Here is a 16435-nt window from a genome sequence, read left to right as displayed (position 1 = left end):
GTATATTGTGATTTTGTTAAATTTACTGTTACTGAAATGTGATTATGACTAAAGGACTTTGTGTGAGCTATTTTTTAATATAAAAAGTTTACATTTTAAAATGTCTGTTTCACTTCCTTGTTGCAAAAAAATCAAGCCCATGATGTGGCTGCAATGAGGTGAATCAAGCAGCAATGCTTAGAAGATATTAACCACTCTTATAAACATTGCAAGTGAAATAACTGGAGGACCTCGGTGATGATTTGGCTCTAGTCTTACTTATACACACTTGTGCATATAGTCTTAAGGAGAAATAACTGTCTGCCCTCTCTCAGCAAACATCTTGTGTTCACTGCATGAATCCCGGACTTTTGGACCCACATTTATTTTTATGATGACCTGAGGGTTTCATTACTACCTGCACTTTACTAGTGATACCAGAGCTCCAGCACTCACACTGAGGCAAGCATTTTCCAAAATCTACACAAATTTCCCCAATCTCCCTGCTGCAACCCCGAGGCAGCAGTCAGAGCTGAATATTAAATCCACTCTGATGCACAACGAGGTCTCCAAAGGGCTCTTTTGCTTCCCTTGCAGGTGTTAAATTCCACTGCAGAAAAGCAGAAGCGACCTCAAAAGAGCTGAGAGCTCCCACACACCTATTAATTTCTGGGTTTACCAACATGATAACTTTATATTCTGTCCCTGGTTCCCATCCTTCCCTCTACTTTAAGCTGCTCAGCAGAAGAGTTCGTCTTGCACATCTCCCTGCGCCTTCTTCTTCTGCCCATCCCGAGTTCCTGGCTCTAGCAAATTCCCAGGAAATCCTGCTGGCACCATGAGGCTCCTGGGAGACTCTTTCCAAGTCCGTGGGTGGGTTTATTTTGCTCTGCTCTCCATTACATGCTTCTTTTCATCCCTTAAGAAGGGTCAAAATATTACCTGTCGTATTACAAAGGCTGATGCAAAAGAGTATTCATTCCTGGAAAGTTTTGCCTGAAGAGTCAGCAAAGATGGAATAATTATCCCAGAAAAGCGCTTCTTATTCCAAAGAAACTGCCATCCAGAGGGTTATAAAACTCCAGCCTTTTGCCAGTGTCTGGCTTTTTGGCCTGTATCCTGTCAGGATGCAGTTAAAAGCTCAGTGCCACTTCCTGCTACCTGGGATTTGGAATAAATCTGTATATAGGATTTAATAAGTCTGCAATGCCAACAGCACTGCACAAATACTTTGATCGTGGATCACAGTGCCAGCCAAAACAGTCCTTATTTACTGTTTTGTATTTACTTGCACCAACAGTCTAGAAAAAAAAATAATGCTCAAAGTCATAGGAGCCATAAGGGGTCATTAGGCAACAGCGGGATGGCTCAACCCAATATATGGCTGGCCCTATCCATGGGCTACTAGCCAAGAGGTGCACTCAGACCATAGCAATATCCATATCCATGCCATTTCCTTAGCTCCTCTATGATAGCATCTCTTGCAGGGTAATTACAGTTTCCTTGACAAAAAGACTCCAATGAAAGGTAAAACTAAAGAAAGCAAATCAAGGAGAATTATTGGGCAGTAAATATTCATTATTAGCTTTGTGTCAGTAGAAAGAAAGCTTCCCAGAGGAAGACTAAACCATTGCCTTTCTAAATAGGAGAAGCACTTTTGGAAGGAAGCTGGCCTCACGAGATACTTTTCCAATTAAGCGAGACAAGAACAAGCAGCAGTGCCTCCAACCATGCCTATACTGCAAATTTTGGGGCCAGAAGACATCCAGACCTTGTTCTGTCATCAGGGACCATGATCATTGGGAGTACAGTGTTTGCCAGGCAGTTACTCATATTAATCTTTGAGCCCTGTCTTTAAATACACATATGCCGAACCATTACCTTTGATAATTAGGCTCTGTTATCTTGGGTGATAGTTTCCGAGTGAGTGCAGAGGCTGCAAAGGGCCCTGGAGGAAACAGTGCACATCAGTCTAAGCTTAAGCAAACAATTGCATTTTGCAAAACCACTCATGCTGTTTGGGTTTTGGAAAGGAGTATAGTTTCTTTAAACCAAAAATATTTCCCCCCAGATTTTTCAGGGCCTTCCTGAAAGAGCTTTAGTGAACCCATTTGCAAGATGACAAGAGATATTCTGACAGGTTTTCTAATGATTTCATCAGTGTGACCGACTTAATCATTTAAAAATTAATGCTGTATCTGCTCTGTGCAGGTATCATGCTTAATTCGCCTTTCATTAACTGAAGTTACATAGCATTTTCCCATCTTTGCCTATATTTGATGTTGCTATTGCTTTCATTACTTCCGTAAGCTTCTTAAACTATGAAATAAATGATGATATCCGTTTTCCATGTAGCAGTAATTCCTGGTGCTACATCTCAACTTCTACGTCATAGGGGAAGAAATAACACTGTCTTGACATATTTTGTATGAATTCTGTTTCTGAAGTAATTTGCTTCCACCTAATACTTCTCAAAGTCTTCATTTTACCTTTTGTCCAAACTGACCATCACAGGATTGCACTGAGATCTTTGGATAAATCTCTTCTATTGCTTGAGATGAGAACACATTGAAGCAGGATCCAGACAAAAATGCTTGTATTAGTATACTAAGTTTCCTGTTTTTTTTTTCTTTAAGACTTCCATTCCCCACAGGCAAAGTGTCAAATTCATATTGTTTCACTTAAAAGCAGGTTTCGCTGGAATCTGTGTAGCTTCACATTACTCATAATAAACGTGCTGTGAACAGCCAACTCCCTCAAAACTGATTAGCTACAACCTTTTAGACAAACCACAGTTAAATTACTGCATTTCAGAGAGCGAATCTGTATTTCCTCCCCACAGGCTCAGGGATCGCTCATTCTCCGGCCTCTCTGGGTCCGCTCGTGTCCTGGCCATGGTTTTAGTCGTACCTTGAGGAAATGCAGTAACAGTTTCCTTCTGCTTCAATTATAATTCCTACTAATACTGAACAGCTGAAACAGTTATAGGTCCATAACAACATATTTAGAACAGGCCACATCAGCAAACAACAGCAGGAAGCCCTTAAGAAGTAGCCTGAAGAAGCCCAACTGAAGGAATTTTGTGGAGACTTTCCCCCGAGTCCAGTGGGCTTGGAGTAAAGTCCCAAATCTGGAAGCGCTGCTCTACTGAATTCCCTGTTTGCAACGAGGACGGCGTAAACATCCGATCCGCAATCGCGGCCAAGCTGCCATGTGTACAGCAGCAAAATCACTTCCAGCTGCCGCACTTCGGAGCGGAGCAAAGACCACAACTGCTAAAGAAATTGCTGTGGAGAACCAGGCATTTGGGGCTGCCTTTCCTCAGGTGGGATTCATTATAACTAATCTGTTTCTAGTCTGTGATAACCTCAGCGATTTCCCTTAAGGTCCTACTGATGGTTGCTCCATGCATCCTCTGTGCTCTCCGGATATTTCAGTGTATTGTTGGTCCAGGCGTTAGAACATTCCCAGAGATATCTAAGTCTGAACATAGCCCTTGAAAAGAGATCATATGCATGCGAGTTACCAGAGCAATTCACATTTTAGTACATTTAGTTCATGAGGTGAGAACTTGAAATAAACCTCTATTACAGAGAACTGGAAATACGAAGGAGAATTTAAGACAAACAAACAAAAAAACCCTAAAAATTCCTCAGTCCCTTTCTCTCGCAAAGCCCCCTGAAGTGCATAAACACTTGTTCAATGAGCTCCATGCAGCAGGACACGATGCTAGCACAGCTTTGCTGCACTGATTCCAAGTGCTGACAAATCTCCAGAAATCACAAGTCACAAGACTAGTGGAGAGACTTTAGGAGATTCTGAAAATGAAAAAAAAATAGCAAACCAACAAAACAGAATAGTATTTGAGAAAAGAAGGTGCTTAAAATGATGCTGGCAATTAGTATACCCATCATCACAAGAAGCTTTGCTAGAAAAAGCATCCTGTTAGGCAGCCCTAATGCAGAGATACCTGACCCTACAAGAGGCAAAACATACCAGAATCAATTTAAATCAGAAGTTAGCAACAAATCCAACAGTATTTGTACAGCTGCACCCCTTCTCATTATTGCAAATTACTGTTTTATCACTATCATAGAAAAAATGTCCATTCTCAACCCCAGCAAAGTGATGTACATTTTTACAAAACAGCCCTCTCTTTCTTTTTTTTTTTCCTGAAACAAATCTGTTTTCAGCATTTCCATTCATCATCTGTCCCCATTTAATCCATTTCGAGAAGAGCTGCACAGCACAAGATTTGATGCTGATCACATTAGGTGACTTCTAATAATTGCAGGTTTTAACAGAGCTAAAGACAGCAACTTGCCAAAATTAAGCTTGTAGTGAAAAGGAACAAGGAGGGGAAAAAAAGGAAATATATGAGTAGGAGTATGGTAATTACATGCTTGTGACTACAAGGCAAAAGAAAACAGAACAGATGGTATCTAAATCTAAAGGAAAAGTGTGAATGACGCTGAACTCAAACCATTTTCTAAATAATGACATATTTAGCAGCAGGTAGCTGCTCCCTGTAAGGAGACTTTACTTGCTAATGCTGGGGACATTCCTGCGTTGTTTCTTCACATTGCTACGTGCAGCCCAGCCTCGCACTTCCACCACTCTCTCCCACGCACTACATTACTGCCATCAATAAAGTAACACTAGATGCAATGTTTGCCATCAGTCATCCCATAAAACATCACCTTTTCCTCTGACCTTGCTGGATTTAATATGTCTATTTGCGGTGCAGCCCAAGCGAGCGTGCTGTACTGGCTGGCCTCTACTCAGAGGGGAAAATAAACAGGATGCAAATCCAACAAAGTTGTCATCAGCATTTCAGGGCATGCTCCCAGGAAGGCTGGTCACCATCAGGAAAACAAACCAAAAAAGTGTCATTTAAATGAGTATTTTTTGCAACACCAACCAAACAAACAAACAAAAAAGACTTACAGTCCCCTGGTCTGCACCTGTAATAAATATGCAAGAGCAGGAGGGTCCACACAGGAAATTCAGGCAGCAAAATGCCCACTTATAAAAGCCTATTTTTTAAAAGAAGGATAGAAAGGTCATGTGCACAGCCCACAAGGTTCTTTGGTGGAGGCCTATATGTCAGGTCTTATAATCTGCTGGCTGGAGCACCAACCAGCTGCCTAAAAGCCTGTTTCCAGTTATGAATCACTGTGTGTCTGTAAACACAGTTAAAAAGTTCTTTGGGCCTTGTATCATACGTGTTGTAACTCCAGAATGAGTAAAGTGTGATCATTGTGCAAAGCCAGGTGGTCTTGATCTGAAGATATTTTTGATCATACTTTATTTATCTTGTGCAAAACAAGAGCAAGAAGAGGAAGGGGGTATACACCCATGCAATTTTCATGTTTATCTACTTACATACTTATATTACGTATAGGTATAGACACAGTATATATACATTTGTATTCCTCAAGAAGGTAAAACAAAGGCAAAAATGTTATCTGCTGAAACCTGCAAATAGTTTCTATTAATTTTACTGATCCTTATGTCAAGAAGATCTAAAGAATATTGCGGTGTACCAGGAAATACTAAAGATAATGAAGTGAGATCCTCATCCCAGAAGAGCTTCTATAACTTTAGATTGTTTGCTGCTCCATTCCTTGGCCAAGATGCCTTGACTTCTTCCGTGGACTGAGGCATATTCTTGTCTGCAGCAAGAGTGAGTAGATTGAATTGAGTAGAGCAGATCAGAAACTGAGTAGATTAACTGGGAGATGTTGCCTGTGGCCAGAATAGTTTTCCAGTTTCCCAGTGTCGCTTTTTCTCCTTACACACCCCAAAAGGCTCCTTTTCCCCTGCCCACTTGCTATTTTCACCAGTTTAGTTCTCCACGACAGATATTTTTGAGCTGACTAGATGCGTCATCCAAGACCTGCCACACTGTGGCAATATCAGGTTAGATGAAAGGCCTCCTCCCTGAGCCAGTGGTGTCCCTTCCAACTTTGCAGCAAGCTCAGGACTTTAATTGCACAGTCCCAGGCCACCCTGCAGTGTTTTTTCTCTTTCCTTGATCTATTTCAGGTCCAAATGGCGCATGCCACAATCTCTGATAAGCTGATGAGATAACATTTATTTGTCTGCGTATTTTGTTTCTTTTAATAGATGCAGGTGCAGGCATTGCCGAAATGCTTTCCCCAGGAGCCTGCCGTTCTTAATCATCCTATTAAAGCGACTGTGTATTTTCCATAATTTTCACATTAGAATAATTTCCTTTCATGGCATACAGAAAGCTGTTCAAATTATTTGTTGCGAGCAGCTGATTGAATTTAGCTCTATTTGCAAACTGTCCCCCCTTTGCTCACAGCTCTGCAGAGCTGTTGAGTCACTGAAGTTGTCTGAGACCTTTTGGGCTCAGAGGATATGAGCACTGCTGCTCATGGTGAGCTAACCTGAGCATACACTTTCTGACATGCCATGGGGACACCCGCTCTTTGCACATGTCTAACAGCAAACATCGGGCTTTTTCCATGCTACAGGAGCTAATAGTGCTTGGCAAAGAGCAACCCATGGGATTTAAGCAGTTAAGTCAGAAAAAATCAATATATGTGCTCCTTGCTCACTACTTGCTTTTTTATACTGCTTGCCTGGACACAGTGGGTAGAGACATTTGCACAGCTCCTGCCTCGGGGGAAAGAGATAGAGATAACAACCTCCCGTATCTCCTGGTACTTCTGAAGAACCAGTGCCAAGAAAAGGATATTAACTACCACACTGAACACACCAACATCTCCTGCTCTCATGTTTGTTTTTTAATTTAACAGCTCTATTGCATTGGCGCTTCAAGAATCCTGCTTTTGCCCAGAAGAAAGAAATGTGATTACACATGCAATATTTCAAAAATGCTATAACTTTATGAACACTTTTCCTATTTAGGAATGATTCTGATGCATTTCTAACCAAGAAGCAAGATATTGCTTTAAAATTAGTTTTACAGCTTTCCCTCCAGAAAGCATTTCTTTATAACATGCAGATATATGCATCATTAAAGCTAGTTCAGTTTACAGACTGAATCAGTCCAAAAAATGAGCCTTTGGATAACATACTGTGACCTGAAAAATTATCAGGCATCAAAACCTACAATTTATCCACTTCAGTCCCAGCATCTCCTTACTGGAATGTCCACCTCCATAATAAACAGCTATTCTCCACATCAGCAGCACAATACTACAAAAGTTACCTTCTTCAAAACACAATAATTTTCAGCAATGACTTGGACTGTGGGTCTATCCCTGGCAGGCTCATCTTTATGGTTTAAGCTACTGTGCATACAGCTTGGAGAGGGAGGAACAAAATAGCACAGAGGACACCACTACTAAAGTGGTTTCCTAAGTCCAGAAACTGTGCTTCTAAGCTCAGTAGTACTGATAAACACAATTTACACAATTTCTACAAGAAAAGCAGTCATTACAAAAAAATGAAAAAAAAATATTCTCATAATGTTATCAACTTAATGTTTTCCAGTTTTTGCCTGGCTCATACAAAGTCATGAGTTTGACTTTGGAAAAGTCACAAGTTTGACATAGGGAAAAATATATTTGAGGGCATTGGCCATGGCTCTTTCAAAGCATCCGACTTTGGGCTTTTATCTACAACTCTAAAGGCCAGATTTTTTTTTTTTTTTTTTAAAGAAGACTTCCATATAACTGCAAAAGTTGGCAGCATTTTACCAGAGCTCAGATGACACATTATTTATCAGCATTTTGTTTACAGCAGCACCCAAAATGTGCTGGACCTTTTTAAAACATTCAAGTGGGGATGGGTCACATATTTTGACATAGAAAATCAGCATATTTTGCAGTAGGAGCTAGATTTAAAAAAATAATTCTTGGTGAGCTACAATTACAGTCCTCGAATTATCAAAGAGGAAGTTTTTCAGATGCAGCATCTGGACAATTTTGTCTTGATATCAGTAGGTTTGGTGTGGCTTCAACAAGCGGGTGGCATTTCCTAAAGTCTCGTTCAAACAAGAGGGACAAGACCATATATGTGTATATTTCAGGAGAGCATTTTCAGACGCCAAAGTCACAGGAGACTTTGGATTTTGTTTTTTTCAGTAGTTCTGGGAGGACGTTGGGAGAGAGGGAAGAGGGATATTAAAATCCACGACTTTACATCTCAAGGCTTTTGGTGGAGCTTCATCTCAGGGAAATGAGCTCAACGAGAGGGACTCAGTAAAGTGGATCAATAGCCCAGACTCCCACATGCCGCTTGGATTGTGGCTATGAGGGCTGCATTTGCAGGGTTTGTTTTTTCCAACGTCAAACCCTTGGTAGCTCCGCGGTGCTGATGCCCCCGAGGGCTGCCTGGCCTCTCATCGCTGCTGTCTGCTGGAAGTAACCATGGGAAGTGCATACAAAGTGCCCACACAAATGCACACACGTGATTATGGTGTCTCAGAAGCACTGTTACTTTCTCCTTTCCACCCCCTTTCAACAACCTTATTTTCTCCTTCTTCTCCCTCTAGATTTTTTTCTCTTCCCAATAATAAAGCTTTTGTTTTCTGTAGCTTCCCTGCTTCAGGTTTTTTTCATTTCAAGTCGCCTCTCTTCTCATTTCTCAAACACTCAACCTAAGGAGGTAACAGATTCCTCACGGATCACCAGGACAAGTGGAGCTCTGCTGATTTACACTGAGCACAGATTTGGGCTCTAGTATTTCATCTCAGCCAGAATTAATGGTATCTTTTCAGAAGAGAGGAGGGAAGGTTGTACATTATTGTCCCCATAGACAGCCCTAGGAACCGACCAAGCAAGTGACCAGGTGGAACTCCAACCTTCTCAAGTGCTTATTACATTTGATTTCCAGTCTTTTAAGAGCAAATCATCCAGCAGTCAAGGCATTAATAATAAATCTGAAGAATGTGCTAATCCAAAAAGCACTCTCTGGAGACTCATGTGGCTTTAGATGATAGATTGCTCCTGAAGCCAAGGCAAAAATTCATCAGTTAATTTGTAAGAACATTTGCATTAGCTAGAAACTGGATTTATACTATAGGTTTTCCTCCAGATAAGTTATGCTCTGCTCAGTGCTGGAGATGGCATCGCTATTGACAACATGGTACTGCTAATACTTGAATTTAGAGAGACTCAGAAACTCATTAAACTGATCGCTGATGACCTTCTCAGGGCACAAATAGCAAGCAAAACACATACGAGATTTAGCAAATATAACAAAGTATCTCTGCAAAATTTGATTCAGAGCAGATACCAATAGCTCCCACCATTCACTCCAGTAACTGCAGAATTACCTATCACTCCAGTAGCATATTGAGAATTCTAAAATGATAATAATAGCAAAAAACAATAGAATTTTCCCTTCAATTTGCACTCACTTCCAGCAACAGATTATATTGCCTACCAGATTTGCATCTGAGAGCTCACTCCAGACACAAAGCCCCAGGCCTCAGTTAGTGGCTTTTTAGGAGAGCACCAAATTAATGATCCCATTCACCTGCAAATCTGAGCTCCCACAAAACTATAATAAAAAGGAATATGATTTTAAAGCCTTTTACATTAAGCGAACACCTGAAGCCATATAATCAGATTCAGGTCCTTGTGGTAAGAAATAGATCTTGAATTTAAATCCCTTTGGTCTATTCAAGGGAGATTATACTGTCATTGATCCTTATTAACCTAGCTATTGAATTTCTGTCACATCTAAAACATGGAAGCTAATTCCATTTTTCATATTTCTACTTGCTGACAATAAGGCTGGTGGAATTTTGTTAGATCTTTAAATGATGGTTTGCCCTGAAAGCTCTTTCGTGTAACTCTCGGGATAGTATTGAGTGAACAAGAATGATTGTGATGTTGACATAACTCATATATTGAATTCTAAAAACAGCTGCTACAAATTAAGTGACACTTAATGATTAGAAATAATTAAAATATTTGTGTTCTTGATATTATACTGAATATAATGATAGGAGGGAATCGTTACTACCTGCTTCCTCTAAAAAAAATAACATTTGAGTTCTGAAAATACAATACAGATTTGAAAGAAAAGGAATTCAAATGCAAAGAGAAAGCTTTATTTTACTAACCATGAATTGGTATTGCTATTCACAAACGTTGTTTCGAATGTGCAGAGGGCTTTTTTGCTTGTTTGTTTTGCCTGCAGAAAGTGAAATTTTGAAATCTCTGCTGAGCTGATTTGCACTTTCACACTCATTTTCTTCCTGCCACACATTTTGCCTGTATATTTTTAAACCGAGGTGTTAACACAAACTAGGTTGGGTTCCCACCACCTGCGCCCTTATCCAGCTGCCATTTTTGAAGCTACATCCCAGTTCCCCATTTTCATGTATTTCTTTAGGTCTGGATAGATCCTACTCCAAATCCCTTTTGCTAGTCTTTACATTCCCCTCGTGCACTTTGATTCTTTACTCTATAAGAGGATAAACGGATAATATATAAAGGTCTATATATAAATATACAAGTCTATAAATAGACTCATAACTTTATAAAATCTTGCAGAAATTATAAAAGCTCAATCCAAAATATTTATTATGGAGTTATCATTTAACTTTGTCTTTTTTTTTTAAACATTTGCTGATTGTCAGGCTTTTGGATGTTTCTTCACCTATGAGAACATCTGGAGAGCAGTAACAGGAGCACCAATGCAACCCAAGAGCCCAGTTGCTGAATCCAAGCATGATGCAGCACTTGAACCATGCTCAGATATCCCAGATTCCCCCTTCCTACTTTTATATGTTTTTAATTGCAAGAATTTACAAGTTTTTAGGATCATTAAAGATGAGCAGCTCCTGAATCATTTCTGAACATCGGAGATGACAGTCTTCACCTGATATTTGGGGATAAAATCTGTCAAAGTATTTAAAATTGTCTAAAGAAAGACTGCTGAAATTAAATTTTAGTATCCATCATCATTCATACTCCATAATATGGAGTTGTTTTGCTTTTATGTAGGTTCAGAGGGATAAAGGTATACTTGCTTATAGAAAATGAGTGGCAAGTGTGTTCACTGCAGGCAGTAATGAATTGAAATGTTATTCCAAAAATAGTCTAATAAATACAGCCTCTCTGGCACCGATGAAGGATGTAAAAAGTTCTTTTTGCTGCCTAATGAGCAAGAAACATATAATGAGTGTGTGAGTGTTGTTTTAAAAATTACATATGGAGTTGTAATCTAGACCTCTATCAAATAAATTGGTAGGCAAAGAGGGCAGGAGAGCTGCTCCCTTGCACCTAATGCTCACAAAGTGCCCTGGAAATCTGACGTTGGACTTGGTGACTTTGTAAGTCACTTAAGACTCTATGCACTGGCAATACTCTCAGTGTAATCAGTGAAGACGGGCGCTACATGGGGTAAAATGAGGGCTGTAACAGTGGAAGAAAGAAAGAAATGGTAGAGAAAGGTTAGTTAGTGACTTGTTGCTCCAGGCACAAGATGTGAAGGCTTCACTGAACTCAAATTTCCCCCCAAAACATATTACGTTAAGATATACTACATATTATATTAAGATTTTTTTTTAAAAAAAAGGTAATTTCAAGGTAAAAGATATTTTAAAAATTTAGGTCTGCTAAGCACACTATAGTAAAGACACAGACATGACTAAAGCTTTCAAACTTAGGGAAATAAAAGAATAAAGACTTATAAAGCTTTAAGTTAACCACCTGAAGCCTAAAAACACTTATCTCCTGGTAAAGGCTGTTGCATGCTGAATCGGGAGGTGACACTACCAGTGACACTATCACACTTACCCAAGCTCAAGCTTGTGTCTGTAACTCACTCACTTCCGACCGATACTGAGATTCCACATATAGACATTATCAGCTAGTGCACGCCTATAGCAAATGTTCTGGATGTCAATTTTTAAAGGTTAACTGCTGAAAGTCTTCGGCGTGAGACCACTTGTTTCAACTCGTCTTCACTCAGGTGCTTCTCAAAAAGGTCAAGCACCTGCTGTAGAATAATAAAAGAGGCAAATAAATCTGGCTATAAACGTTCATCACTGACTGCTATAGCTCCATCACAGGCTTCAGAAAGATATCCCCAATTCACTGAAAATAAAGAGCTAAAGCAAAAGAAATAAAAAACATAATATACATAGAGAGAGGAAGAAACTGAAAAGATGCAACGGGTTTAAAATGTCCAGCAGAACATTGTTTCTTCACCAGCATAATTGCCAACTTCATTTATATTCATTTTTACTAGTGTGTTTTTCACTCACACAAAGCTAAATGTCCTAATGGAATGGATACTTAAATAGAGGTCACATAGTGTTCTGCAGACAGGGGATTAAATTTGGGTTAGATGTTATGAAGATTCAATGCACTTGCACCAATGTGTGTAAGTAGCTATTGCTTCATGGACTTCAGCATTCCCATGTGATCTGCATATCCTGAGATCTGTCTTCCAGAAGTTAGCATGCCTGTGAATACATATAGTTACTAACAGGAGTGAGATAAACCAGGCTACAAGGTGATAAAGTTTATGGTAAACAAGTGAAAAACTAAAAAATGCATTGCAGGACTTGGATGCTCAAGATAAAACCATTCGGCTCACGCTGTATTTTACGACTGTCAGGACTTTCCAAGTGAGCAGATGATTGATGACTGGTATTATCAAAAAAGGAGATGCTTTAGTCTTTTATTTATTTAACCTTTACTGTGTGGGTGAGATTGTGTAGCTGAATCTCTTATTACTTGGAAAATATTGTATTTTTTTATTTTGTATCAGGAAAGAGTAAGGCTTAGGGAAGTCCTCATATCTGTGGCTATTAAAATGGATCTGTGGTTATAAAAGGAGTTTATGCATCTTCAAGTTTTATTTCCTGTCTTTTCTGCAGGGTTGCCCTCTTTTCCTACAACAACTTCTCTTTAGAGATAAAAAGCAGAGAATATAGAAAAAAATACCTTTTTTGAAGCCATAGAAAAGGTAGACAAATAGAAAATATCGGTATCTGGTTTTAGTGGCTTGTGGTTTGTTTCTATCTAAAGATTAAGTGGCTCTGACATGTATTTCAAATAAATATTTTTAACCTAATTGTATGGCTATAGCAGTAAACAGGGAACTTTTCAACTCAGTACTATCCTATTCAGAGCAAACATAAGCACAAGAATAAATGCACAATTGTGAAAACATCTTAGCACACAATCTTGGACTATTTACAGACTTGAAGTTAGTAGTAAAAGTCCATTGAACTTGAGTGTTTTCCAGTCTAAAGGCCCCCCCAAAATAGTGATAACCTGCACAGACAAATACACACTGGGAGGCTTGATGCCTATGAGCTTTTAGCAGGACCTGGACTAAAATGGAATAAGACTAACCTGCATTAGCCATAGCTTTGCTAGGCTCGCATTAATCATGGCCAAGGCCACTACTCGAGGCTTCTGATGCTACTGAGGTTTGGAGCAATGAGCGCACATTCTATTTTAGTTAATAGACTTTACAGAATTTCCCACCAATCCACTTACTGTGGAAAACAAAAACAAAAAAACACATCTTGTCCAGATAACCTCATACCTGAGAACCTTCGAACCTTTAGGACCGTTAAGTAAACCTGAAGCCTGCCTGAAACAGTGTTTTCACAGAGTAATAATTTACCTCTCTGAACAAAAAATGTCCAACTAGTGTTTCCAGCTTTGATCTGACGAACAGCGTGATTTTAGTTTGGCTGGTTGCCTCCTTGCATGCAGCCTACCAGGAGCAAGATGACAGGGGAACATTTGTGGGTCTCTGGAGAGAAACCACCCAAAGAACTGCACACAAATCTGTACATCCCAATCTATTTTGGAGATAAGTAAAGCTACAACCTTCTTGATAACCTTGCTGCTACATTTTCAGTATGAAAATACGTGGCATATAGAATGCCTGGAAAGGGTGGTGAAGAAGGTGAACAAAGTAAAATGTAATTCGAAATGTTAATGCAACGATTGGATTATTTGTTTACCTCTTATTTAATTCAAATTATGCAGGGAGCTGAAGTTTCATAATTTTAGTGACACAAAATTATGTGTGAACTCTGCTACTTTCTTTGTGCCCTTGCTATCAAATACATTGCTGTTATTTAATGGTATTGGCAGAAAAAGTATAGCCTGGAATTGTCAAAAAAGAATTAAGAATGGGACTACTTAGTATGCAAGAGTTCGTGCTCATATTATTCACTCTGCAAACTTTTGCCTTTTATGTGTTTACAAGATTCTTTGTTGATAATAAAAAAAAAATTAAATACAGATGGCACATCGTATTTTCACAGTAAGTTTCCTACTTGCAGTTTATTTTTCCTTCTTTTTGAGTGATATTTTGGTGAATGTCTTTTCCAAGAATCATATCAAGTTAGGCAAGAACTGTAACAGCAATCAGAATGTTTTAAACAGAACTGTATTTGGAAATGTATACTGCAGCCTTGCTACCATGCACATTAGAGATGTTTATCCATAACATTTTGACTGGCTAAAACACTACAGCTGGACCTCCATTTGGTGCAACTCATAGTCATGACATTAAACCGACAGAACAAAGTTGATTTTCACCAGCTGATGATTTGACGAGTGTTTACTTAGCTCATTCTCCCCTCAAGTTGATCTGCATCTTTCCTGAACCTCGGTCCTGTCCTGCTATACAAATTTGTCACTTAAAAGCCAAGAAAGCTCCAGTCCAGCTCCCAGAGTGGCGAGGCCTGAAAAGCGGCAGCTCTAGTGGCAACATGACCAGGCAGGGGAGCAGAGCACAGAGAGGACCACGATATCCCTTGCATGTTGGGGCGGGCAGTGGCACTTGGTAGAGTCAAGGAAAAGATGTTGCCAGTGGATTTGTGGATATGCACCTTCCAGAGACCATCCAGATGGAAGACTGCCAAGAAAAGCTTCATTTCAAGTCCTTCTCCTGGGTTAAAGAGGAGATGCCATTCCACAGTGCTGCATTGGCCTGTACCCAATGCCCTTTTGGTGCGATTTCGTTCACAGAATAAAAATATATCTTTAAAAATCCGGAGAAGAAAACAATTCCTGGAATCACAAAATATCCTTAAACACAAACAACCAAAACTGAAAAACTGAGATTGACTATTTGCTTCATTCCCAGCCCCCACACCTAAGAGTCACAGTGCTTGTCAAAGGTGGACTCTCAGGGAAAGAGGGATGGAAATTTTGACACAAATTTCAAAGATATTCAAAAGAAATTATCCCTTCTCAGCTTTCCTCCTGTGTGAGAATGAAGATTAAAAGGTATTTAAAAGATTTTTTTTGAATTACAAGATATATCTATTTATATCTATTTTTTTAATTTTAAAACAGCATTTTTCAGCCTCTCATTCAAATTATTTCTCCTTAATAATCTGGGGGCTTTCTGTTTGTTCTTGCTTTAGAAAACAGATTTAGAAAGGATTAAATAACCCACGGGCAAAGTATCTCATTTCATGTAAACCCAAAACATCTTTTTTCATTCCTCCCTCCTCTCCTCACAACCAGAGGCTGATTCTGGTTTGACTTGAATTTTGCTTCTGATTTTTCACCAAACTGAAAAAAAAAATCCACTATCCGTCCAGCTCTACTAACTGAAAGACTGTGTATAGAAAAAATATGTATTAGAAGGTTGGCTATGAAACTCTTACTACGACTACAGCCAGGCTGATAGAAGCAGAGCTCGTGGCATCCTCGGGGTGTCCTTGGGGGTTGAAGTCCGTCTATCTCCGCTGGCGCCACTGCCGAGCCCGCTGCCTGAGCCGCCGCATGGACAGGCTGACCGGCTGCTTCCCGAACTTCCTCATGATCTCCTTGATCCTCGCGAGGTTGGTTTTGGAGATGGTGAAGTCGCACTGCGTAGCCCCCATGTCGTAGCCGACCTCGCAGGCCTTGGTGGCCGCCGTGTAGCCCTCGGCTCGCACGGCCACCACGTAGTCCCCCGGGTTGAGGAGCCGCCAGTAATCCCCATCGCTCCCTGGTAGAAGGACCAGAAGAGACAGCTTCAGAACAATGTTGCTGGTGTAAAAGATCTGTCCCAAAACTAATTAGTCCCTGCCAATCAAGAGGAACCCAGAGACACAGCGGGGACCCATGACACGCAAGTGATCCTGGCCAAACACACGTTTCCATGCTTTTGAGTATTCCAGTATGAGTAAATGCACATCACTGCACAGATCTTTGCAGGTAAATATGCTCTTCAGTAAGATCTTACATTTTTACAGTTTTAATACATTGATTTTCCTACAAACCATAATTCCTCTGGGTACTTAGCCACTTACCTGCCTGTAAATGCATGAACAGCACTACCATAACCAGCTAAATGACTTGTGAATAAAGCAAAGTGTATTTTAACACCTCGTTGAATCTGGAATTTTTCTTCTCCTATAGGTGTTGTCAAGTTATCCAGGCTATTCACGTACATTTAGGATGTTTTTAGACTTCTAAGTATTATTTTAACTAGTAAACATGCTTAGCTGTGGATGGAGAAAGGTGATAAAAAT

General features: G+C 39.8%; 1 protein-coding gene across 1 annotated transcript in view; it reads right to left on the bottom strand.

Moving 5' to 3' along the window:
* Positions 1 to 15226: 15226 nt before the first annotated feature.
* Positions 15227 to 16435, bottom strand: part of CPXM2 (carboxypeptidase X, M14 family member 2) — a 65630-nt gene continuing 64421 nt past the window's right edge. Inside the window, exon 13 of the mRNA XM_010223485.2 lies at positions 15227 to 15909. Within this exon, the coding sequence (XP_010221787.2) occupies positions 15656 to 15909 (254 nt within the window). The 3' untranslated portion in view covers positions 15227 to 15655. The remainder of the gene's footprint in view (positions 15910 to 16435) is intronic.

The sequence above is a fragment of the Tinamus guttatus genome, unplaced genomic scaffold (genome assembly GCF_059628265.1).
Source record: "Tinamus guttatus ecotype Peru unplaced genomic scaffold, ASM5962826v1 Tinamus_guttatus_pri_ptg000079l, whole genome shotgun sequence".
Taxonomy (NCBI): Eukaryota; Metazoa; Chordata; class Aves; order Tinamiformes; family Tinamidae; genus Tinamus; species Tinamus guttatus.
The sequence above is the reverse complement of the archived record's forward strand: the minus strand, read 5'-3'. Positions and strand labels throughout refer to the sequence as shown.